This window comes from Anneissia japonica, unplaced genomic scaffold (assembly GCF_011630105.1).
Source record: "Anneissia japonica isolate Jap-2015-1 unplaced genomic scaffold, ASM1163010v1 scaffold750_len1593409_cov174, whole genome shotgun sequence".
Classification (NCBI taxonomy): Eukaryota; Metazoa; Echinodermata; class Crinoidea; order Comatulida; family Comatulidae; genus Anneissia; species Anneissia japonica.
Window position 1 is genome coordinate 196,206 of NW_022756705.1, and position 25,328 is coordinate 221,533.

Consider the following 25,328-nt stretch of genomic DNA (forward strand, 5'->3'; position numbering starts at 1 on the left):
ATTTTTTAGTTGGCCGCGGTTTTGGATAATTGTTTAACTTATGTCATGACGAATTCGAGTCAACTCGGCCCCAATTTACTGTGTATGGTATTTATTGAATATTTACCAAGAGATTTGAATGCAAAGCCAAAATTAAAGTGTTTTTAAATCGTTGCCTTTGTTATTTCGGTTCAAACACATGCACTTACAATAATTAAAACTGCATTAATAAAAATAATATTAAAATGATATTAATAAAAATTATACAAAGGTATATAGAATAACTAATAATAATAATAACAATATAAAATTGGGGTCAACTTGACTTGGGGTTGGTTGACATGGGGCCGAGTTGACATGGGGGCCGTGTTGACTTGGGGCCGAGTTGACCTGCGCTTCCGCCTAGAATTACTAAAAGTTAAGGCAATGAGTTTGGATTATAGGCCTAATATACTATACTGTAGGTGCTTCTTGATTACAAGGCTTTAGGCTATGTTAATTAATGGCGAAATTATACATGGTTATTATAATTATTATTATTATTATTGTTAATATTATTGTTATTATTAATTAATATTAATTACATTATAAGGCTTAGGCCAAGTTCATTAATGCCTGAGTGATACATTTAATTTATTATATTTAATATTTTTTTACTCACTGTCCCATTTTAATTTATGTTTTTAATTTTGATCAAAATTTCAGTCAATGGCATGCGAAGCGTGAATGTTGTGTCAGGCCTAGGAACCTAGTCTGGCGGAAGGTGGGGGGGGGGGTGGCTAGCAGGTAGAACCTAACTCAGCTTGGAACTAGGCCGTTCCACTAGGCCCATTATTTAAGCCTCTTTTGTTCTAGCCTTTGATAGATGTACCTATTTACCACTGGTACACTATAGAAGGGGGTACTAGCTGTTGTTGTTGTAGTACATTTGATAACAAACATACAACAAGCTCACAGTTAGTTACAGACGTAGTCTACATCCCATAAATTTTATAGGCCTGCCGTAGGTAAAGAACAGTACAGTAAAGGTAATAGAATACTCGAGCGTCACGACATTGCGAAGTGCCTGCTCTTTTTTGTATATCAAACTCGAGTCGAATCAATCCGAGACGGCTCGAGTGGAGTTTCATGCATATGTTTCGTACGGGAAAAAAATCGCTTCCCGGCCCAACCCACCGTCGGGAAAATCCCTGCGCCATCAATGGAGCACCAGCAATGTGGGGTCGGGAGTTGGGGCGCTTATTGAATATTTAATTCTGCATGATTTAGCATAATTTCCCATCAGTCCTTGATTCGCGCATCGCTGATCAATTTAAATATAGTTGTTCGGTATTGTTTGTTTCGGTGTTGTGAAATCGTCACGACGACATTCCATCATAATCATATACGTAGGAGGTACACTGGACAGCTTTGACGATATCAAGAATTTCAGTTCAGGTACGCAATGTGTTTCTTAAAAACATACTTAATAATTTGCTGACAATAATAAGCGTTATTTTTAACCATGCCATAGCCTTGGGTTGTGGCCTAGACTCAGCCTACTCTCTCTCTAGACTATGCCCAGGCAATTCTGTGGTTTCCCTAGCTAGTAGGTGGGTCTACTGTTTTAGGTAGAATACTGTACACACACCAAGGCAAGGCTGAGCACTCCATACAGACTCCGGCCGTTCCGTGGCAATTCTGGCAAAACAACGCAACTTGAAATTGTCACTTTTAAGTTTCAAATTTTGCGGGACTGATATTTAAATTATAGACATTATGATTTATATACACATTTTTAACTAGGCCTTCCTAGGGATACAGCCGTTGGTTTATTTCAAAGTTCAATTTACGAAATTTACAGATGCGTTAGGCCTAGGGCCTACCTCGGAAACATGTCAGGCACGGTATTGTCGTGAGTGCGACATATTTTTGGAATTAATCTCGTTTTGGGCAATCACATGTATTATTAAAGCCCCATTCACGGCAAAATTTCACTAAAAAAAGATTTTTTTTTTAGAAAAAATGGAAATAACTCTATTTATTATAAACAATGGAAAAATATTGGCATTAATCCCATACAAACATTTTCTATAGAATTCTATAAAGAAAATTCTATAGATTTTCTATATAGTATTCTATAGAGTATCTAGGCCTATAGAAAAGAACAGCATTTCTATAGAAAGTAATGCTGTTATAATTTCTTTTCTATAGAAATTCACAATACTTCTATAGAAAAGAACAGCATTTCTATAGAAATTACTGCAGATATAATATATTTTCTATGGAAAACTGTATTATTCTCTATAGAAATGTACAGAATTTCTATAGAAATATAAATCTCTATGGAAAATAACAGCATTTCTATAGAAATAATTGCAGATATAATATATTTTCTATGGAAAACTGTATTATTCTCTATAGAAATGTACAGAATTTCTATAGAAATAATGCTGATATGTTATATTTTCTATAGGAAAAAAAAACAGCATTTCTATAGAAAATAACGCTGATAAAATTAATTTTCATAGAAATTCACAGCACTTCTAGAAAATAACGCTGATATAATTTTTTTTATATCATTCGATCACTAAAAAACTGTTTTCACAAATAAAAAAAAAAGTGTAAAAATAAAAAAGTATTATTTCATATTTGTTATCTTGTACAAAATCTAAATATAATTTTAATATAAGTATTCCACTTGTAGCAAAATATTTTCTTCATTAACTGTCCAATATTAAAGTTTCTTCCTTCAAGTGCTATGCAGAACATATACAGTAAGATGTAGCTAAAATTTGAATACTCTTATAGGCTTCTAAACCATTTATCTTTTGAAATATAAATCCCTTATTACAGTACATAAGCCTGCAGTATCTTCATTTAAAAGGTAAAATACAAACTTATTTAACAAATTACCTACCTTATGGCAGTAATTCAGATGGGATTCAAATGCTCTTTCTCTACCGATGTTTCACATGTGCGTTGCTTTTCTTCCCTATCATGAATCCTTTTCTATAAGTAAACCATGGCCAATGTCAATCTATTGGAAGATAGATAATTATTTACTATTTCTTAGTAAACTTTCCTCCCACATTTGCGCATGCTATTAGTATTTAACTGTCAATGGACATCCATGGAAAATATTCACACCCCAGTTAATTATACCATATTTTTTGGTCAACAAAAATATAATTATGCTTGAAATATTTCAAACTTTAATTATAGCATAATTGAAAACTTCCTATGTGTAGAATATTAGTATATTAAAAAGTTCCAGCTATTGATGTTTTTGGGCATGACTTGTGTGGGTGTCGCATTCAAAATACCAATTATTATATATTATTGAGGTCAGACAGTTGACAGTTAACAAGCATTCATTTTGAAAAAGAGTGAAGTATATTGAACTGTGCAAAAAACAAGTCTCAATATTTTTGGTTGACACAAAATACAATAAATAAATGATATTTAAAGAAAAAATGGTATTACAGCTATTTATCATAGGAGATTTCCATTTTCTCAACAAATTTTTCGTTACTAGGCAAATTCAGAGGTTGTAGCTTAGATCACATCCGCTGGAATGCAGGATCCATGAAAAGTTGTATAAAAAGAAGTGGGTTACCCACAATCCACATCTTTATATTTGCACAAGTAATTAAAATTGTTTATTGAGTAGGTTAATTTCACTCATAAACAATTGTACTACATTCGGCTGGTACATATGATCTTCTATTTTAGAGACATAATTTCATTATTTTCTTTCCAAAAAACCTAATAAACGTTAACTAGCACCTCATGTTGACTTTTGTGGTGAAAATACAAAGTACAAAATTTAAGTTAATAGAACATACTGCTGTTACATTTTCTAGTTTTCCCCCAACGTTGTATTTAGGTACATGCTACAGTACACACGATGAGCCTACAACTTTCGATAGCAGAGTTCCGCACGAGTGATTCAGCCCACATCTTTATATGTCTGAGTTAATGCATGAATGGTTTTATGGACCTTCTTAGGACTTTCTTCCTATCCCACATCTTTATATCTAATTTTGCTGAGAGTTCCAATTGAACAATTTCCTGTAACTTTTGGTATCTGCGCATGACATGTTTCCATTGCAGGATTTATATGTGTTGAGAAGTTGAGCATATTCTCGGAAGAGAAGCCGGCAGCTGACTCAGGAGTTTTAGAATTTATTTTTTTATCTTAAAATAAATGAATGTTTGGAAAATTTGAATTTTTTCTTTTCTAAATTTTCTGTCAAATTAACGGTTGAATTTATGTATCTTTTATTTGATTAGTAAATAATTGGTTACCATGGAATCACCCAAATGATTATAAATCATATGATGTAATTAGAAAAAAAAAATATTGTAGCACTGACTACCCATTAAATTGACTGACTAAATCACAATTGTTACAATATTTTCATGTATTAAGTTATTAAAATTTCACTAGGATAGAAATCATTACTTTATAGTTCACTTTTCCTAATAATGATTGTTATTTCCTAATAACTGTTGTTATTGGAGGGTAACCCAGATGTGCACTATTTTACACTGGGCCGCTTATCAACACGGAAAGGCCCACAAACAATTGCATCTTCTTCAAAACTGTGTAAAAACAGGAGCAGATCCAGAATTTTTCAAACGAGAGTGAGGGGGGGGGGGGGGGGGGACAACTCAGAATAGGTAAGTTAGTAGCACATAACATTGATTTCTATTGAAAATTTTAAAATTTAGTAGCAAACGAGTTTCTATTCCATTTTACCATTCTCTGGCTGATAAGCAAGTAATGCCTTGCTTGAATGGCTATCGGCAGAGGGGATGTAAGGTATATTGAATAGCTGACCAAAACCTTACCAAAAACAATGATTAATATCATATCTTTGTAAGTACTTGACCTATTTTAACGGAGAAAGCATGAAAATGTTCAAAATCATAAAATACAACATTATTTGTAGCCCACTATTTGATTTATGCGATAACAATATAAAATAAATATGTATCAGTCAAGAACTGCTTGTAATAAGTGTGAAAACCTAAGAGATTAATTTCTATTAAGGCTAATCCTTTTTTTCCATTTAGCCATGTATCTCGACCTGATGTCTCTCTTTTATGTATACTTTATACAGTCAATAAAGTGCGTTCTATCTAGTGAAATTGGTTTTGTACTTCGCATCTCGCACACTGCGATCTCGGTCAGAATCATTTTTTTAATAGATTTGAAATAATTCCTATGAAATATATTTCACAAGTGTCAATATTAGCAATGGAAAATATCATGTCGGCCATTTTTATGTGTGATAACAGCACCTAAATCGAGGTAAGGAGTGCTTGATAGGCTGATGTTTTCGGCGCCTGCTATTTCTTTGCAGACCTATCGCAAAATCAAACATGAAAAATCCATCCGCATTTATTTTTTGTGTGGAACACAAAAAATCAAATTTCAGTCTTATTTTACATTTTTTTCATGAAATACAAATAGGAATGTCTAAATTCATTTAGCAATTAGTATTACATTTATAAATCTTTATAACATATATAAAAATCAGATTTTTCTTATCAACTGAAATCTTGCCGGGAATGGTGCTTCAATTAGCTTGTGCATACGTTGTCGATAATATTATTGATATGAAAACACCATCTACTAGGCCTAGTTGATTTTGCCTAGATTTTAAGTTTTGTGCTTAAAGAGAGGTGGTGCTATCTCCAAAACTACTGTACTTATTGTGGAGACCTGAAATTTTCAGGTAATTTAGAAGTATTTAATATACAAATGATATTATCTCAAAATCGACAAAATACGCCTTTTCCACGAATTGCTAGACATCTTGAAGTGATGACAAACAACCGAAGTCAGTGGTGTGTAACCAACAGAAATAAGATAAGGTTTGAGGCTGACTTCTTGTAAATGTTATCTAAAAATTCATAACTCCATAACGAAGGGTTGTATCACATTAATTTTTCTGGAAAATGTTCTCAAAAGACTATTCTACACCACTATATGATTGAAAAATGTTTTTGACCTCTGAAATCAAGATGGAAAAAGAAAAGCCTATCTAAAGTAGTGCATTAAAATAGGCCTATGCATTACAGTGCAGTAGTACTGGTAGTAGGTGCTATATAGCACACTATTTTAAAAATGTTACCCAGTGTTTTTATTTTGGTGAGAGAAACTCAGAACAGCAAGAATTTTTGAAAACGGACTACTGGTTCTTAAGTTATGATCAAAAACGTTACCCGATATTTGCGCCTTTTCAGCCGTTTTTGGTTGAAATTGTAAAACTCCATTTTCTTTCATTTTTTAATGAAAAAAAAAATGTATTTAAAATAATTTTTGGAACTGTAAATAATGCTTTTCTTGCAGACAGCTGGGAATAATCCACTGAATAAAAGAAATCAGATCTGTATTTACGTTGTTTTTTTTCAGGATCGATCATCAAATATGACAGAATTCTTTAAAAAAATAAATGGAAAACTTAGAAATGGTAAAAAAATGACTAAGTACAGCTAATTAATAGGCATAAATGATATGACTCCTGCATACAATACTCTTTTATCAAGACACTTGGCACAGATCATGTTTGTATAGGCCTTTATTTTGAAAAACATTTTCAAGATGGTAGGTACATCCATATCCAAATTATCTCAATTAAATATACACTTTTACATAAACAACCTAATTAAATATGCATACATTATACTGTATTACTTCAAAATGCAATGGCCTGCAGCCATAAAATTATGTATATATATATTATATATTTATAGAACTTTAATTTAATCTAGGTTTCAATTAATTTCAATTAATATTATGCATATTATTATAATTAATATGTATTTTCATGTGAAATTGCCTAATTAAATATGCATAAATGATTTAACATTAAAATGCAACAATTTATTATGACAATACTTAATACATATTATTTATTTATAGAACTTCAATTTAATCCAAATACCCTTTCATATGAAATATTGGTATGTAAATTATCCTAATTAATATGCATATATCATTTAATTACCTAGGGCTAAGTCTTAATTTGTGTAAATGATGTAATTTCAGCTGCAACAACTTATGAAAATATTACTTATTACATATTATACATATATTGTACAGTACATACAAAACTGTAAACCTCTGTGGAAACTTGGATATGAAGTCTGAAAGAAAAAAAAATTACCTAATTAAGTTTCAATGTTAATTGATTTTCGTGTATAACAAAAAACATCACACCCGCCTACCGCACTAGTCTACTCTATTTTGCAACTCTAGTCAATCTTCACATGCAATTTTGTGTGCATAAAACTAAGAAAAAAAATTTTTTTTTTTTTTTTTTTGCTATATTTAAAATATAATATGTTGTGAATTAGGACAAGAAATACATTTCACCTGGTGTGGCAAAGTCCGTCACTAACAAGCATATTTCATCCGACGTCGGCCCAGAGGCCACGTACAAACATCACTATACAGGGCTTGAAATTAAGGGTTATTTGGTCGCAAAATAGCGCGAGTAGATTTTGTAAGCGGCAGGAAGGTGGTTTCCCTCCAAATCCCAATTATTTACAACTTGTACAGCCCATTATTTTCAGTCAGGCAATATGCAAAACATGCTATCATTCATTTTACATGTACTGTATCAACCAATCAGCATGACCTACAGTACTGTAGACTCTTAAAATGTGACGTCGTACACTAAAACCGTGTCGATGTCCCTCATCTTATTCTTGTTAAATAAGTGATCACCGTCAAAGCGAAGGAGACTGGTATAAAAACATTGGATTGCAGGATTTTTTACTATTTTATTGAGTGCTACTCTTACCTGTACCTCCTCGTAATTGTGAACGTTTCCTTGACGTATTTGTTCATAAAATAGACTATGTACCGAAATCTCAAACGATCGTATACAGTATTGACTCATACGATGTAAACAGCCCAGATCAAGCAATAATCAAAATTTAACTCTAAATAGATAGTAAATAAATACAATTAGGCATCATCTGGACGCAGGGTTCCCGGAACACCGCCCTCAGCGGCGAGTGCGAAGCACAACTCAGGGTCAAAAGTGGAACGTGAAATTTGGATATGGTTTTGTAGTCAGATTTGCGAGAAAAACTTCAGCTACCCGTATTTCTCGACTGAGACGTCAGTGGGAGCTGTTGTATGGCAAGGAGATTGAGCAACCCTTCATTCATATTAAGGGAATTTACGCCCAGAAACTTTGTAGTTATTAATATTTTGGTTATAATAGAAAATATTCATTTTTTGGTGACGTCACACTCACATTAGTTAGCATGCATACGTCATAAGCTAGAAACGTCACCTTTTCCTGGTAAGGCAAACTTTCCCGGCGTGCTTTTTTCATGGATAAACAAACACCACTGCTTTGCACATGGATGCCTTGCCCAAGCCAGGGCTACAAGAGCCGCATTGTTAGCATTGTATAATATTAAATAAGGTACCTCTGCAAATGAATTATTCTTAGTTATTTTTTTTTCTTATTTTAATTTATTTCTTCCGAAAGTGTACTTTCTATCACATATAATTCCACTGTCTTAGTTAGGCCTAGGCCTAGTCTTATGCCCCATCGTCCCCCGCTACACAGTACATCAGCAGCCCCTCCCCCATACTGTACAGACGTTTGCTAGGTAACAACGTGATTGCACCTTCCTTCCCATGTGTTCATGTAACATTGACATAATTGTTAGCTAACCAGTTGTGTGTATTTCTTTGTGAAAATGAGTACCGCGGCGTACTCATTTTCACAAAGCATTTGCATCCCCTCTTGGAAAGAGAGATTCGAAATAATTGTCTCCATATCTTTGCTAATTTAGCTTACACTTATGAATTTAGGGAGCACTTAAAATGTGAAATAATCATTTCACTCAACCCATATTAAAAATAAGTCTGCCAATATCCATGTAAATGTAGTTGGCCGGTGGCTATTGTAACCAATGTATAGGCATTCGCAGTGTTAATGCGATTCTGCGGACCTATTTTCCCGAAATTTCCTGCACAAATGAAGAAAAATACTGAAAAATTTAATGAAAGTGTACAGAAAATATAGTTAATGTTTAAGTAATAATAATTTAAAGAATAAAAAATAAAAAATTAAATTTGTAAATTTGTTATGTTTCAGGATTTTGACCAGCATTGACCATGGCTACCACTGTTGTTCATCAAGGCCCACCGAATACGGTTATCATGCCAGCAACTCAAACTGTGCAGTACCATCATCCAACTGGACCATTGCCAAGTGAAAATCTGAATGTAGACAGAGCTAAAGCAAGTGGGTGGATTCAGATTATTTGCGCTGCATTGTCGATTATTCTGGGTGGAGTGGCATTCGCCATTGAAGCATGCAAGTATAAATCGGGGACACCCATTTGGTGTGGTGCCTTGGTAAATATTTTTTTCTTTTTACCCCCAAACTTTAACCAAAAATACCTTAGTATAAGTCGATCTACTCATCAGTGTCAGGCTAGCATTACAGCAGGCCCTACCATCTAAAAGGATCCTAAGCTAACAAAACAAGTTGTGCCCAGGCAGACGTTTATTTTTACCTGATCGATTTTTAAGACATTCAATTTAGCCTATTGCTGATATGTTTTGAGCCATACGACTGCATAATTTGTTTATGTATTTAGTATTTAATTCAATGGCTACTACTTTATTTAAGACAGCTGACAGCATGCAGTACAGGCATGCTGCTCATCATAGGTACCGAAGCGATCAGTTGTTCATTTGGCGACCTGGCACGAAATTTTGTTGATACGAGGCACTGTGGTACAGAAAAGCTTTTCAATGTGACATAATAAAGTTGGGAAACATAGCCCAAGGCGAAGCAACTTTTTATTTGGCGCCCTGGCATAATATTTTGTTAAAGCGGAGCGCTACAGTACAGAAGATAGGGGATGCTGTAGTTTTTAAGTAATGTATTAACAACTGGCAAATAATGGCCGTCAAGTACTCATTTTGGATGGTTTTTTGCTGTTTTTTTTTATCCAATATCCAGCCTAAAAAAGTATCCTATGTGTATGGAAGATGAGCACATTCCTAGCAGCTGTTTCAGAGGAGAATGTGAAGTTACACCTAGGCGTTGACAGAATTAGATAATAATTCGAACTTATATACTGTATTGCATGTAAAATACCTCATGCGCTTTACAGCAGGGAGTGAGATAAATTATTTAGTTTTACCTAATTAAAAAAAAATGAATATCAACTTTTAAAATATTATTAACGTGATTTATTTTAAGTTTTGAATAATTTCAAAAATACAGTATGTTTAATTTTTTTTAAATTTAGAGTACTTAATTAATTATATTTCTTTTCTTGTCCTTATTACTTTAAGCCTACTCACCTTTCTTTCCCCATTTTTCATGTCTTTCATCCCTTTTCGTTCTTTTTCTTTCATTCCTACTTTTCCTTAACTTTCCGGTAATTTCTTTCTTTACCTTTTTTTTCTTTTATCTTACTTTTACTTTATTTTTTCCTTCCCTTTCTCTTCATAATACATTTTCCTTTTCTTGCCTTTTATTTTTATTTTCTTTTATCTACATTATCTTTAGCATTCCTTTATTTTTCCTTTTCCTTCCTACTTTAGTTTTCTTTATTTTTCTCCCTTTTTTCATTCATTTTCTTTTTTGTTTCTTTTCAGATTTCTTTTTTTTTTCTTTTTCTTTATATTTACCTTTTCCTCCTTTTACCATTCTATTACTTTCCTTTCTTTTCCTTTAAAGACAGGCAATGGGGTCTTTAGATTTCTCTATTTAGAAAGAAATGAAATTATATATTAAATGTTTTAGAACAGATGTACAGTATAGTTACTGCATGCATACACAGAACACACAAAACATTATCTTCAGTGTGCATTTGCTAATATTCTTATATTTCAAAAACATAACAAAATATATTATAAAACAAATGCATTAACATCACTATTTAATTTATAGTGGCCTTTAAAATTGGAGCGAAAAGTTGGGTCTGCCAAAACCATGGTCTCTGGTCTCAGCTTTAATTGGAGGGAACAGCTAATGATAACATTTAAGCATTCAACCTGGGCTGCAGAAAAGTGGTCTTTAATTAGAGGTAGTCTTTTATTGGAGGGAGTCTTGTAGTAAAAGTGTTAAAGCCAGACAGAGTTTTTAAATATTCAAAAATAACATATCTACTTATTACGGTTTCCAAGTTTTTTCGTTGAATGCCTGCAAATTCTTCCAATTTGAAATCTTTCATCTGTAGAAGTTACTGGTAATTGAAACTGAGCATAGTGTAGTCCGTGAAGGTTATTTTGAAATTTCTAATTTTTAGTTCCTATGCATGTAATGCAATAGGAACTATTGTAATCACTCTTAGTCACATTTCTTATGTTTTTTATTGTGTGTAGTGTGTGTGTGTGTAGACATTTATGCAAATGCGCATGCGTCAAAAGAAAGTTTTCCGACATTTTGTTTTACATAGCGATGCGAAGATCGATGTGAAGTTTCTGCAGAGTTCAGTCAGGGCTCACGCTAACCGACCGGAATGTTGGCATGGATGAAACTATTTTGGTTTTACGGCAAAAAAATCATCTGCTGTAGGCATAGGTATTTTGAAGAAGGCCAAAAATAAAACTAAAATGTTTTAATACTTGCTGAAATACATCGTTTCTTCATTTAGATCTCCATTTTTCACTTAGTCCATGCGAGGTTTTTTTCTGTTGTATACGTATGAGTAGTCATATGAAGGTACTATCCCCGACAGTTGGCTGTGCAGCAACGTACCCTTTGAATGCAAACTGAAAACAGGTGAAAATATAAAGGCAGCCGACTGTCGGGTACATAACAACTATCTAGCTTTCCACAAAAACATGAGGCCTAAGCTAGGCCTAGTTCAGTATTACTGCGATGCAAGGGTAGGCCTAGTTAGATCGTTTAATCAATGATATCGTGTTATCGTCTAATACAATTAAATAATGTGTGTAATATTTAAGAATGCACCACGTGGGTCGCTTTCTTTATGCGGTTGTAGTGTAGTATACGTAGCAGAGTGACGACAGCAAGCTAAGCCTAGCTCAGGGCATAGATCGTGTACGTTCTTGATAATCGTAATGAAAACTTCGGGTGATAGACGATTGGGCCCAACTGGTGTGGACGATCGGACCCAAGATATTTTCAAATAAATTGTAGTCCTAATAACAGGCCACTGCCAGCACACCCACTTCCGATATCGTTCCAAACTACGTACTGTAAAATGAAAATACTGTATACGTAGCTAGGCCCTATGCCTACGATATTTTTTCAAAGAAATTTGCTAAAAATGTTACTGTAATTTGCCTGTCGAATTACATTACCAATGTAGTCTGAAATCACTATTTTGGGCCATAAAGACTCCCCCTGTATTTTTCAACCACCACACAAATTTGACCCAACCATACATATAAGTATGTATGTTATAATGCTGTCTCTTATACACATCTAGATGTGTATTAAAAGTCATGTATCATGCATAGGAACGTTGACGCCTGCAAGGCTCTGGTTAAATGTTGAAATTTATGGTGTCATCAAAACATTTTCTTTTTGTTTTTTTTCTTGAAGTTTTACTTGCCTGCCGGTATTCTTGGTGTAGCTTCAGGAAATCAAAAATCATCTTGCACTGTAAGTAAATTGAATGTTTTAATTCTATGGTACTCAATGACCAGCAACAACAAATAACAAAGCAGACACAAACTTCAAATAAGGTTTAAGTAAATACAGAACAGCTGGTACAGTATCTAGACAGACAATGAAAATAGTAAATGTATGTGGATGCTTTTGAAATATAAAAATGATGTTGCAAATTTCACACTTAACCTCTAAATTCAGTTGAAACGAAAAAAGCGATTAAAAAAAATCGATAAAAAACACACAATGGATAGCGTGTTTGAACGGCAAATAACTGATTTTGGCTGTGGACTTTTTAGCAGCAACACAAAATAGCAATTATCAGGTGAACTGTGACCTTCAGGTCAAACCCCAATGCTCGCTCCGGTATCACGCGCAAAGTTTCAAGAACGATTACAAGTCCTTCTGTGTTCGTGGTAAGCAGTAGTAAAAGAAAATCAAAAAGAAAATGTGGAGCGACAAGATTACTCGATTTGTAATTATTTTGTGGGGGGAGCATAAATCCAGTGGCCAACTGCAAGGCAATAAAAAGTTAATAATTGACCGGGTTGAGAAAGAGTTCAATTTACAGCACTCCAACTGACAAACAAGCTCAAAAACTTGCAAAGGAGTTTTACGCAAGCTAAAGACCACAACAGTAAGTCAGGAAGGGAACGAATAACGTGCCCCCTCTACGATTTGTTGGACAAAATTCTGGGTGATTGGGCCTTGCACGCTCCCCCTTACATCATGGAAGGAGGGAGACAGTTTGCTCAGGAAGAAGAAGAAGAAGGTAGGCCTATTTTGTTATGTACTCTTTATTACCGCGGCCGAGTGGTCGCTGGTGCCTGGCCACGCAAGCTAGGTTCAGTTGGTATGATCGGAAACGGGCTCGTCGTATTCATACATCGTCATAGCCAATGCTAGTTTGGGAGGCTTAAACATCTAAAACTGTAGCCCATACAGAGATTTTCTGCCGTAGTACCCCTTTTCTAGGCTTACAGGCCTAGTGTTCGTTTCTTTGTACATTGTATTGCAATACTAATCCCATTTCATATTGAATAATTTTACTGTTCAGAAATGTAAATTTTTATTTTTGTTTGTTTTTTTTGTAATACTGTAGCTGTTCTCAGATACTGTAGGCAAGATGAAAATCTAAGAATATACATTACTGTTATTTCTTAGATGTATTTTATATGCCCTTAAACGGAATTATTAAACATTTGCTCAAATTTGTTTTAATTAATATACTAATAAATACAGTACACTGTAAAAATTGGCCTAATTCTTGTTTGAATTTTTTTAAATCTGATACTCCAACCTCATTAGGAAAATGACTTTTGTCACAGACTACAAATAAGATGCATGCATTCCTGGGCAGTACCAGTTGAGTGTTTTTATTCCTGACGCATGTGCTTCTTGCATGTTGTAATTGTATTCTAATTCTTGTCCTATCACAGTCAATAGCAACAGCAGTAACAACACTGACACCGACAGTCAAGAAAATGTTGCCATGAATGAGGAGGCTAATGCAAGTGATGAAGAGAGGGACGAGGAAGAGACTGTTGAAGGTGGAGAACTCGCAGAGGAAACGGAAGATCGACGTGCACAGCTAGCTGGTAAGAATGGAACTGTTATAGAGTACTGTGTTGTTACATCAGAGTAACATCACATACTGTATTTTAAATTCCCATCATTTATTTCTAATCTTTTTATACAGACACAAACAATAAAAATTAAAAAATTAATATGGGTAATTTGGATTGCTTCATTTCTTGTTATTTTGTTCAGTTGAAGAGCCACCTAGAAAGCGGACAAAGAAGACAAAGCTAGAAGAGTCAATTAACGTTCTTGCAAGTATGATGGCAAAACAGGACCAGGAACTGGAAGAGCGCTTCCACCGTCACGCTGCGTCACGTGCAAGGGAACAACGAGATTGGATGCACGAAATGCTTCAAGCTAATGAAAGGAGCCGAAGGGAGGAACGCGAAATGATGATGCATTTATTCCAACAAGTTATGCAACAAAATCAGCCACATACCAATCAACAGCATTCACAAACATTTGCGCACGTACATCATCGCATCAATCTCACTTTCAATATCCTGTTGCATCTTCATACTCGCCAAATGTTACTCCTCATCTGCTTCATACCAGAAATATTCAACTCCAACACACATTTCTACACCATCACGTTCATCATCACAACCAAGACCTCCCTCCACACACTTTCGTTCAGCATTGCGACCAACACCTCGCCCAACACCTCGTTCAACACCGTCTGATCACAAGATATTAATCTACCAACTGATTTACAAGCACCAACCTATTCCTCATTGTGAAAATCTCATCCAACAACTATTTAACAGCTAGTACAGTATTTAAACATGGGGAAAATCATGAAATAAAACAAACCAAAAAATATACAGAAGATGTACAGAATATATTTTTATTTTTAACATGTATGCTTCTTTTTACAGTTAAGTATTAACATTGTTAGTAAGGCGAGACTTTTTTATCTACCTTGTTTCGCTAACTTATTTTTTTAAAGATCATTAAGCGATTGCAGAATAAAAATATAATTTAGTTTTTTTTTTATATATAGAAAATCCAGACGGAGAAAATAAAAATAAAATTTTATTGGTAAATTTAAACAGTGTAGTAATGGGGATGGTTAATTGCTTTAAATTTACATAATTTGGAAGAAATATACATATCTTATATTTGGAGATTTCAGGGCAGCAGTGGGTGTAAGAAAAATAAAGACATACATTTTTTTTTATCTGAAATTTATATTTTTTGTGGTGGTTTTTTTCGCCAAGAATAAAATTGTATTTTCATTTTCAAGCATCATTATTGGTAGGCGGCGGATTTGCTGAACAAGGTATAAAAAAAAGTCTCGCCGAATATAATTATAAATTATTTTTAAAAAGTCAAAACAAACCAAGAGATATGTAAAAAAGTAAAATGCAATATATATACATATATATCTCTTTCAACATGAACCTTGACAATCATAATTTACGGATGCGGTTAGTTGAATAAACCTTGAAAAAATATGAAAATGTTTTAATTACATATGTCAGTATTTTAAGCTACTTAATAACTTTTATACAGCTAAAACTTGTCTAAGTTTTACATGCTAAACTGTTTTCAAATGATCAACAATCTGTAAGTCAAATTTTATCTAAGTCTTTTTGGATTCAACTTGGGCAAGTTCAACTGTACAGCCATGTTTTAATTTGTTTCTAAATCTATGTTAAAAAGTATGTAAATCATTATAAAACATGTTTTTAATAAAATATTTGTTTTGTTATATTATTGTTCTAAAATTATTTACATTACCTGTTGAGATATTTACATTAGGAAAAAACCCTTTAGATGGAGAAATGTTCTTTGTTATACTTCATAAGCTTAAGTTATATTGGAGTCTGTACTACTACTTATTTGTTTAATTAATATCTGTAACCAATAATAACAGCATGCTTAATGGTTATACTTCATTAGCTTAAGTTATATTTTAGTCTGTACTAATAATTATTTGTTTAATTAATGTCTGTAAACCATAACGCATGCTTATATTTTTAATAATTTATGTAAGTAACCAATAATAATAGCATGCTTATATTTTTTCATTCCTTTTATATTTTCACATCTCCTGAACTAAAAAATATGCAATACTGGAAAGCAATTGGTTACCATATAAAAAAGATATGCAATACTGTATATAAAAAGGAACACATTTATTGGAAATATATACTGTTGTTGATAAAAAATAAAAATTACTTAAAGGAAAGTAGCTACCCTAGTCTAATATTTCATTGATGTACATTACAATAATTCATTACAGCTCTCCTAATATCCATTGCATCAGGCAATGGATTTTCGGGTGCGTGATTGTCGTCCACTTCAACTTCAGGCCAGTCCGGCATCACAAGTTCATCATTCTGCTCTATGCAGAAATTGTGAAGAACACAGCAAGCGCTTACCATTAATGGCACTTTCGAAATGTGCATGTTGTTGCGGCGCATTAATATGCGCCATCTACCTTTCAAGCTTTCAAACGCTCTCTCAACAGCCATTCGAGCTCTGCTGAGTCTATAATTGAATACCCGCTGCTGTCTATTGAAATTTGCACGCTCTGGAAATGCTTTCATCAGCCATGGCAGTAACGGGTAGGCTGGATCGCCTATTATAAACAATGGCACATCTACAGCATCCATTTGTACAGTTGTCTGTTAGAATAAATAAAAATAAAACCACCTTAAAAAATTTGAAATTATAACAAATGAAAAAAAATGCTATCAAGAATCCAAACAAGTGCATCTAAAAACATGAGTACTGTATGGTCCACAACTAATAAATTAGTGTTTGTTCGGCAGCAGTCCATCAATGAAGATGCTCAAGAAATGACACAACAGTGCATCTCAAAAAAAATTGTTTTTAAATCAACAATATATCAATATAATTTTAAATGCTAACAGTTGCACAACTCAATTTAATTTGCCATGTATCATATCCTGCAATTAGGTCTGTTGATACTTTATGAAAATTACTTACCCTCGGAAATAATTGTCCATTTTGACCTCTCTCATAAAGGCTTGAATTCCTGAAAACCTGGGCATCATGGACTTTCCCTGGCCATCCTACATGAACATCGGTAAACCTGAAATCAACATTCAATACATGTTAATCATCAATTTTTGTTATAACATGAACAGTGAAAATATGATAAATGCTGTAATTAAAATAATTTACCATAATTTATGGTCAACAACTGCCTGCAAAATTACCGAATAGTGGCCTTTGCGGTTGTAATAGTCAAGTGGCGAAAAGTGTGGAGCTTTTATGGGAATGTGTGAGCCATCAATTGCTCCAGCACATTGTGGGAAACCCATTTCTCTAAAACGATTTACAGTTGTCGTTAGTCGATCCCCTGTGGGCCAAACAATGTAATTGTCGTACATGGTGTCAACGGCAAACTGTAGATCTGTGCACTCCAAACAAGTTTCCAATGGATCTTAGTTCACAGATGGTTGAGAGTCTCCAGAGTGCCATACCAACAACTTTCTCAACTGTCATACCATTTCTAAAATTGGATGGTTCTCTTTCCAAGGTGGGTTGCAGCATATTACATAGAACTTGAAAGGTACCCGAAATCGGAAAAATTAATAAAATTAATAGTATCCTAGGCCTAATATCTCACAATTGCATATAAAAAAAAGTGCATTCCTATTAGCAAGTTAAAACACTATGTTTTGTGCTGTCCTCAATCCACATAAATTCAATTGCGATCGTCGTCGTAACAAACGTATGTAAGGCTATTGGTATACTGTAGTAGTATGTATGTAGTACACTCTACTTCTAGGCCTAGGCTACGGCCTAGCCTAGAGGCCTGGTAGACAGTTTAGAATTAATTACTAATAATATAGGCCTAGGCCTACATCATTATTAATTATTTATTAAAAATAATTTGATGGTGATCTGTTTCTTTTTTACCTTTGGACATTCGAAAATTCTTTTTCCATAATTTTTCCGTATATCGTCGAGAAACCGTCTCATTCCACCAGTCCAGTGAAATGATATTGGGCCTAGGCCACCCCGCTCTTCTGGGCCTATCGTTGTTCTCGTTCATTCCCTCGTTCGTATTGCCAATGAGCGAAGCCGATAGCATTTGCCTTCTCGCCATACGACGTGCCCTTAGCATGTTCCACACCCGATAGCATTTGCCTTCTCGCCACACGACGTGCCCTTAGCATGTTCCACACCGTATCCTCCTCCTCTTCATCATGAACGGAATTCACCATGTGAAGTATATTATCTTGTCGTTGAGAAAGAAACGTCCATAATGTAGCGAGTAACAAAATTGCATTATTAAATAGTCATATTGTCATCAAAATCTTCGTAGGAAAGAAATGCACAGTTCGGAAAACATTGTATACTGATAGCCAAAGAATCTGTAAACAAATGGCGATGTAATTTCCGCCGCGAAAACCGATTTTCGTAAAAGCAAAATGCTGTTGCAACATGAGCAGGCAGTCTGGCACTCATTTAAGAAGCGGTTAAAAAAAATCGATTATTTTGTGAAAATCAGTAGCAACACACCATAAGTCTCCCAACTTGGAATCTCTGATCTGTAGAAAGTAATTTACAACTGAGCATAGAATAGTGTGCGATGGTTATTCTGAAAGTGTCAAATTCAAAATTCACTTTTGACCTCTGATCCATTTTTAAAGTCCAACCCTCATTTAATGGTTAGTACTATGCATTTTACCGACATCAATATCATAGAGGCGTCATGTGTGATTCTTGGTATATACTATATAAGTGTTATCAGACAGTACCTTTTAAAAAACACCATTGGTTATGCCAGTGAAGAAAACTGTGTACATGCAGACATAGTACAGAGATCCAGTTATAATTTTAAATTGTAATTTTGTAATTTATTTATATAATTATAATTATATATTTTCCAGTGCTAAATTTAATTCCACAATTGAAGCACCACCTAAGTGTGTTACTTGCATGAAAACATTGTTTTTTTGTTTCAGATCATTGGCTGTATGGTAATGTCTATCCTATCAGCCATTGTTAGTGTCTCTCACTTTGGTGTGAATCTGTCAGGAGCTGCCAATGAGGGCGAATATTATTATTGCCACAATGAATATTATAACTGGTATTATACTGAATATTATGATGATGATGATAAGGTAAATATTCACTGTTATATTATTCAATTATTTAATCAAGTTATGAATGTACACGCCAAATCTCGCTTGGCCCAGCTGGCTGAACTACTTATGTAAGCTGCACGTCCCAAAGGTTTGGTTTGTACAGTACTACTGGTGGTAGCCTGGTGATCTGAAATTCCTTAATAGCTTGTTTTAAAATAACATAAAACGGATTTCAGAATTAAATAAATATTTACCAACTTTGTTTGAATGTAATCAAACACAAAAACGTTATTATAAAGCCAAAGGTACTAGAAATACAAGATAGAATTCTCGCATTGTAAAAATGAGGCGGAAGTCGTGCCCAACGTAGGCGGCGCCCTTCTTTTTAACCACGCAAGTTTCCTATACTTCGTGCCCAACGTACAGGGCGCCCTTCTGTTGCTAAGTATATCCAGACGCAAAAGGCGCGCCCTTCCTTTTCCACTAATGGAGGAAAACTTTTTCACTAAGAGTGCATCCGGCCATGCGATTCTGCGCTGTATTGTTGTTTTATTCTTTACTGATTCATGATTATGCTTTAATTGTTTTGTATATTATTTGGATAATAGCAACGATTTCTACCGCCACCAAGGAGGTTATGTATTCACCGGATTCACTGTCTGGGTGTCTATTCCAGTTTGTTTAATATATCTAGTCTTTGTTGAGAATTGATAATAAAATACGCGACGACTTGGTAACGAAAGTTTGGCACAAGTTTTTTTAGATCCAGCTGTAGGGGGCTTCCCATTTTTCGTATTCCCACCATGCATTTCGATGGAACATGGTGGAACACTTTTTTTGTGTGGAGAACTCTATCTTGTATTTCTAGTATCTTTGATAAAGCATAGTAATACAATATTTTATAAAAAAGAATTACTTTATGAAATATATTGGAAGAAAACAACTGCCGCCATTACAATTCCCTATATATACATGGTCCATGGTCATCAGTTCTCAATGACTGGACCAGAAAAAGTATGAAGTATTAATTTCAGATCTCTGTTTATCGCGTTCAAAATGCCGTCAATATGCCAAGCACTGGATCTTGATTAGGTCAGGTAGAATTAGCCTAAAAGAATACTTTATATTTAGAAAAAAGTTGTAGAGGGGTAATGTGTTCGTGAATGATGTCATTTGCAAATATTATTGATTTTGTGTGAACCCAATATATTTTACACTAAACCCTTCTGGTACCATCTAATTAGGCCATAGAAATTTAATTGTATGTCTCAAAGTTCTCCTGATTTCAAAAATCTAATGTGGTATGCAGGTTTTTTTAAAGTTGTTTTTTTTCTATATTTTTTTAATAAAAATATTTTTATGGTTCAAATGACCATGAACACCATGTTTGATGCTACCCAGAATAAACAACGCTGATACAAACTGCATTTCAGTCATGTCTTTAAGGGTCCGTTTACGAACTTTCGAAAACCGGATAACTCAAGCCTAAGGTGATAATTAATCATTCCTCAACTAGCTATAATTACTAAAACATCTGGACTTTCCGGGCTTATCCTTTCCGGATAAGTTTGGAGGGTTGGAGGCTGCGCGCAATAGCCCACAGCATGGTGTCAACTGACCTTACTTTTATGAGAAATCTATTCAGATTAAGCACTTGAGTCCGCAATCATCCATGCCTTCGTCCAGTGACATCGCTAGAGTAGTCCTCACTTTATAAATTATATTATCCAATTTTTTAGCCGGAATATTAAGTTTTTTAACAACGATATACCCCTATATACAATGGCTGCAGCTGAACAGAGTGGGTGGACTGATGAAGCAACCCAAACGTTAATTAGCATATGGGGAACGACATCCATAAAAGATGGTTTTGATGGAACCCGACGGAACAACGCCGTTTATAAAGAAATCTTATCTTATAAAGATGCGGGAAATGGGTTATAACTTTACGCACGCACAGATAGAATAACAAATGCAAGAACCTGCGCAAAAAAATACACCCAGGGAAAGGACTCANNNNGGGAAGTCACGAACCCCCCCCCCCCCCCAACAGAATGGCCATATTTTGAGATGATGAATGAAATTTTTGGCGATAGACCCATTTCTTTTCCACCACAAACTGTTGACACGCCGTTGTCAGCTCTGAACACCAGTGGAACTAGTAGTAGTAAGTCCGTAAGCTATTTTTTTTTTTCCTTTGTTTTTTTTGTAATTTTTTTTTTTTTTATTTTCCCGGTTGGCTAGGCTCTAGTTTCTAAGGCCTGGGTTTTTTTTATAAAATTGGTTGGAGTTCGAGCGTAGGCAAGGCGAGGCAATTCGTTGTTGAATTGCCTTGGGCTGAGGAAGGCTAAGCGGTGAAGTGTTTGTTTTGTTTACATGAAAGGCCTATACCTTACGGTCCGTATCCGAATAACTTGGGGTTCGTAAACGAGCGATCTAATGACCTACCCTCTGGGCATTATGTCATTTTTGACTTATCCGGTTTCGTTAAAAGTTCGTAAACACAACCTTATTCTTTATGTTTGCCTGACATCAATTAAAAACAATCTTGTATTCATTTACTGGAAGGAAATCCCATAGTATGTGATAGACAGTCTACTAGATTGATTTTTATTATTTTGCTTCATTGTGGTATGTGATAATTTCACATTTAGATTAGGCGAGACTTTTTAGTGAACCCACTGAACGCAAATATTGATGATTGCGAATAAAAATTTTATTTTTGGCCATTTAGCACACCTGCCACAACGAAAAAATGGGAAAAAAAGCTAGAAGTTTAACCCAAGACCAACATTCCACTCTCATGGTTGCACTGTCTGTCGCCAATCTCTCCAAGAATTGATAAAGATCATTAAAATTGGGCAGGAACATAGGTCAAATTAACATACATACCAGTTAAAAATAAATAAAAGTGTATAAAATTATGAGTTGCTTCTTCTCTTTTGAGTTCATTTAAGCCTTTTTGCAAGAGATGTGGTACAAGCTTCATTTTTCAATTATTATGAGGGGTGCATCCAGAGATGTCCAAAAGGGAGAGGGGGACAATCGATACAACACTGTGCTAGGGGGTGTTCTAGATGCCCGAAAATAACATTTGAGGTGTTCTGGGCTATAGTTTTTTTTTCTTTTTCTTTTTTTTTTACCTCCCAAAAGGAGCCGCCCCCCCCCCCCATAAATTTGCCTCTGATTATTTACCCAGTCAACCTCGCTCAAGTCGAACATTCGTCATTGTTTTACATTAAATACATCAAAATTACAAGCGGAATAAATATTCTCCGTACTATAAAATGAAAATTCCTTGTGCACTTTTGCTGAGTAATTAAAAATTGAAATGGTGTACTTGACTTAGCTGAGATTTCCTGACATAGAAATGCAACAGCATATCTGTATTTGATAAATTAGGATGCAAGTGCTATGCCATGGATTCGCGATACATGTCAGAAAACATTTATCATGAGATGTGGCCAGTAAAGTAGTATTCAAAAACATGAACAACATAGTTGAACATGCTTTTAAAATATCAAACAAAAACTTGTGTGCCGATATTTGAATTGGTTTAGAAACATGCTTTCAAAAAGTATTTCAGTGCATTTTACTGTGGTACGAAGCATATGTCATACAGTGATTAAAAGAAAATAGCCTTGAATGAATTCAAAAGATATGAAGCTGTTCATGGCTTTTTTTCTTGTAAAAAAGTGAAAAAGTCATCCTACTTGCAGTGTCTGTTGTAATGAACTTATTATTAATACTGTTTGAATAGTGATCGTATCAAAATGATTAACATGCAACAACAGGCTTAGTCAACTTGTAAAAATTCAAAACCTTCTGTTGACTTCTCATAGGTCGACCTTGGGAGCGTTTTACAGCTACACTTTAAAACATTTTCATCGTAATAAAACTGCTATAAATTGAACACAAACAACTTAAAACAAAATTTGTGTATGAACTCAAATAAATATTTACAATAGATTTTAGTGGTCCATTTAAAAGAATGGTATGATTTGTGAATGATAGTGTGTAATAGACATGCAAAACAAATATTAGCAGAGTTGTGTGACTACCGGAGACATGATAAAAACAATGTACACTATCTGTAAATATTGTTAATAACTTCGTAAGTACGCCAGTGGTTGTAATTAAAATGTTACATTTAATCCTAATTTCTATAGATAATGTTCCTGTGAAATTTCAAAAGGGTACGACAATTTGTTGCCAACTTGCAAACTCTATTTTTCTCACAGTGGAAAAGTTATGTTATATGGCATTGCAATGCGCAGAAATATCTACAAATGATGGAAATATAGTTTTCAACAAGACTTTTTGACGGATCCGTCTGCAGATATTGGGATTCCTTCCAGTGGATGCTTAGTTTATTTTGTCATTCTGATCGGATTTTCTCTACTGTTCCGTTTTAATTTTAAATAGTTTTGCATTATGTGGCCATTTGCTGTACACATCTAGATGTGTATAAGAGACAGTGTGAGCTTATATTTTTTGTTTCGATGTTTGGTTTTTACTATTGACTGTAGCATAGCCGTATTTCCATGGATCTTCTATACTTTGAATATTGTTTGTTAGGGTTGTTTATTTCTGCAGACTAGTAAATGCTTTGTCCACTACATTTGCATACTTGTTGTAGGCCTCTCCTTGTTATCTCATTTTATATTATAGATGTTTGTTATCCCATTTGTGCAGTCTCTGATGAAGTACACTGAGTGGATAAACGTTAGAGATTAAATTTTACATGTTACAGTAGTCTTAAAAGTGGTGCTGTCATTTCTTTTATATTTGTTCTATAGCAGACAAACGTGGCTACACATTTTATTCATTAGATAGTTATAGATTACTCTTGAATAGAATTATTAAACTTTACTGTATGTTGTTTTGTAAAATCTTGTTACAATATATTTTCTTTCATTCAGGGTGGAAAGATTGCTGTTAACAGCATATTGACTGCTATTGCTGTAATTGAGTTCATCACAGCTATTTTTGCCAGCTCTGTAATGTGTGGAGGAACCAACTGCTGTCGGGGCAGACCAAATACGACTGTTGTATGTTATTTTAAAGTTTCATTTTTTTTACGTCTTATAATAGTATTACTTTATTAAAAGTAGGCTCACACAAACTATTCTTCTCACTTCAAGTAATTCTTTTAGTAGAGCGTCTAAGATTGAATTTGAGGTGGAATCGTGCACCTCTGGAAGAAAGCATGAAACTTCCCACAGTGATACTATGACACCTAAAGATCTTTAAAAAAAATAGACCCAAAAAATAACGCCTCCTAATGGCCACCATCTTGAAATCCAATATGGCCGCCAAAATATTTGATTTTAGCCAATTTATTCATATCTACAGCACATGTCATTGCCAAATGAAGATCATTACCCATGTTTTCAATATCAGGGAGTGTCATGCAATCATCAGAAATTATGTCAGATGGCGCTGCCATATTAGATTTCAAGATGGCCGCCAGATTAATGATATTTTTATCAATATTCATATCTACAGTAAGCACTGTCAATCAAAGACCGTTGCTATGTTTTCGATATCAGGGACTACCATGCAGCCATCAGAAATTATGTCAGAAAACCACCATATTAAATTTTAAGATGGCTGCCATCTTGAAATTTAATATGGCTGCCAAAATAATTAATTTTAGCCTATGTATTCATATTTACAGCACATACAACTGAATCACTCCAACTGAAGATCATTACCCATGTTTTCAATATCAGGGAGTGTGTCACGAAAGTCTAGTGGAAACTGCCTTTTATGTGCCTGCGGGTTAGACAACTGAACAAAGTACAATGTACAAAACAATTTGAAATAACAATAATTTATTAAACAATTAACCCACGCAACGTGGGTACCATTCACACTGTAGAAGAGTCGCAACTCATCTACCAATAATCTATGAATGGATTTAACAAAATAAAGCAAAGATCTAATATTAAACACTTAACCCACACAACGTGGGTACCATTCGCACTGTAGAAGAGGCGCAACTCATCTACCAATAATCTATGAATGGATTTAACAAAATAAAGCCATGGCATAATAAATAAAAAAGGTTCTC

The 25,328-nt window shown here is 34.3% G+C and overlaps 2 protein-coding genes across 2 annotated transcripts in view; both read left to right on the forward strand.

Moving 5' to 3' along the window:
- The first annotated feature begins 1,203 nt into the window (after positions 1–1,203).
- Positions 1,204–25,328, forward strand: part of LOC117124330 — a 31,157-nt gene continuing 7,032 nt past the window's right edge. Inside the window, exons 1-5 of the mRNA XM_033270537.1 lie at positions 1,204–1,416; positions 9,096–9,358; positions 12,534–12,593; positions 19,130–19,288; positions 24,175–24,303. Of these exons, the coding sequence (XP_033126428.1) occupies positions 9,116–9,358; positions 12,534–12,593; positions 19,130–19,288; positions 24,175–24,303 (591 nt within the window). The 5' untranslated portion in view covers positions 1,204–1,416; positions 9,096–9,115. The remainder of the gene's footprint in view (positions 1,417–9,095; positions 9,359–12,533; positions 12,594–19,129; positions 19,289–24,174; positions 24,304–25,328) is intronic.
- LOC117124331 (RNA polymerase II degradation factor 1-like) lies at positions 12,601–16,399 on the forward strand. Its single transcript, XM_033270538.1, has 3 exons — positions 12,601–13,371; positions 14,039–14,197; positions 14,370–16,399. Exons 1-3 carry the CDS (start codon positions 13,329–13,331, stop codon positions 14,861–14,863), a joined length of 696 nt encoding a protein of 231 aa, XP_033126429.1. The 5' UTR covers positions 12,601–13,328; the 3' UTR covers positions 14,864–16,399.

Bases quoted from the DNA above. Each gene is read 5' to 3' on its own strand.
- LOC117124331 (XM_033270538.1), top strand. From the start codon at position 13,329: ATGGAAGGAGGGAGACAGTTTGCTCAGGAAGAAGAAGAAGAAG. The intron at 13,372-14,038 runs GTAGGCCTATTT...GTCCTATCACAG, and splicing joins TCAGGAAGAAGAAGAAGAAG to TCAATAGCAACAGCAGTAAC. The intron at 14,198-14,369 runs GTAAGAATGGAA...TATTTTGTTCAG, and splicing joins TCGACGTGCACAGCTAGCTG to TTGAAGAGCCACCTAGAAAG.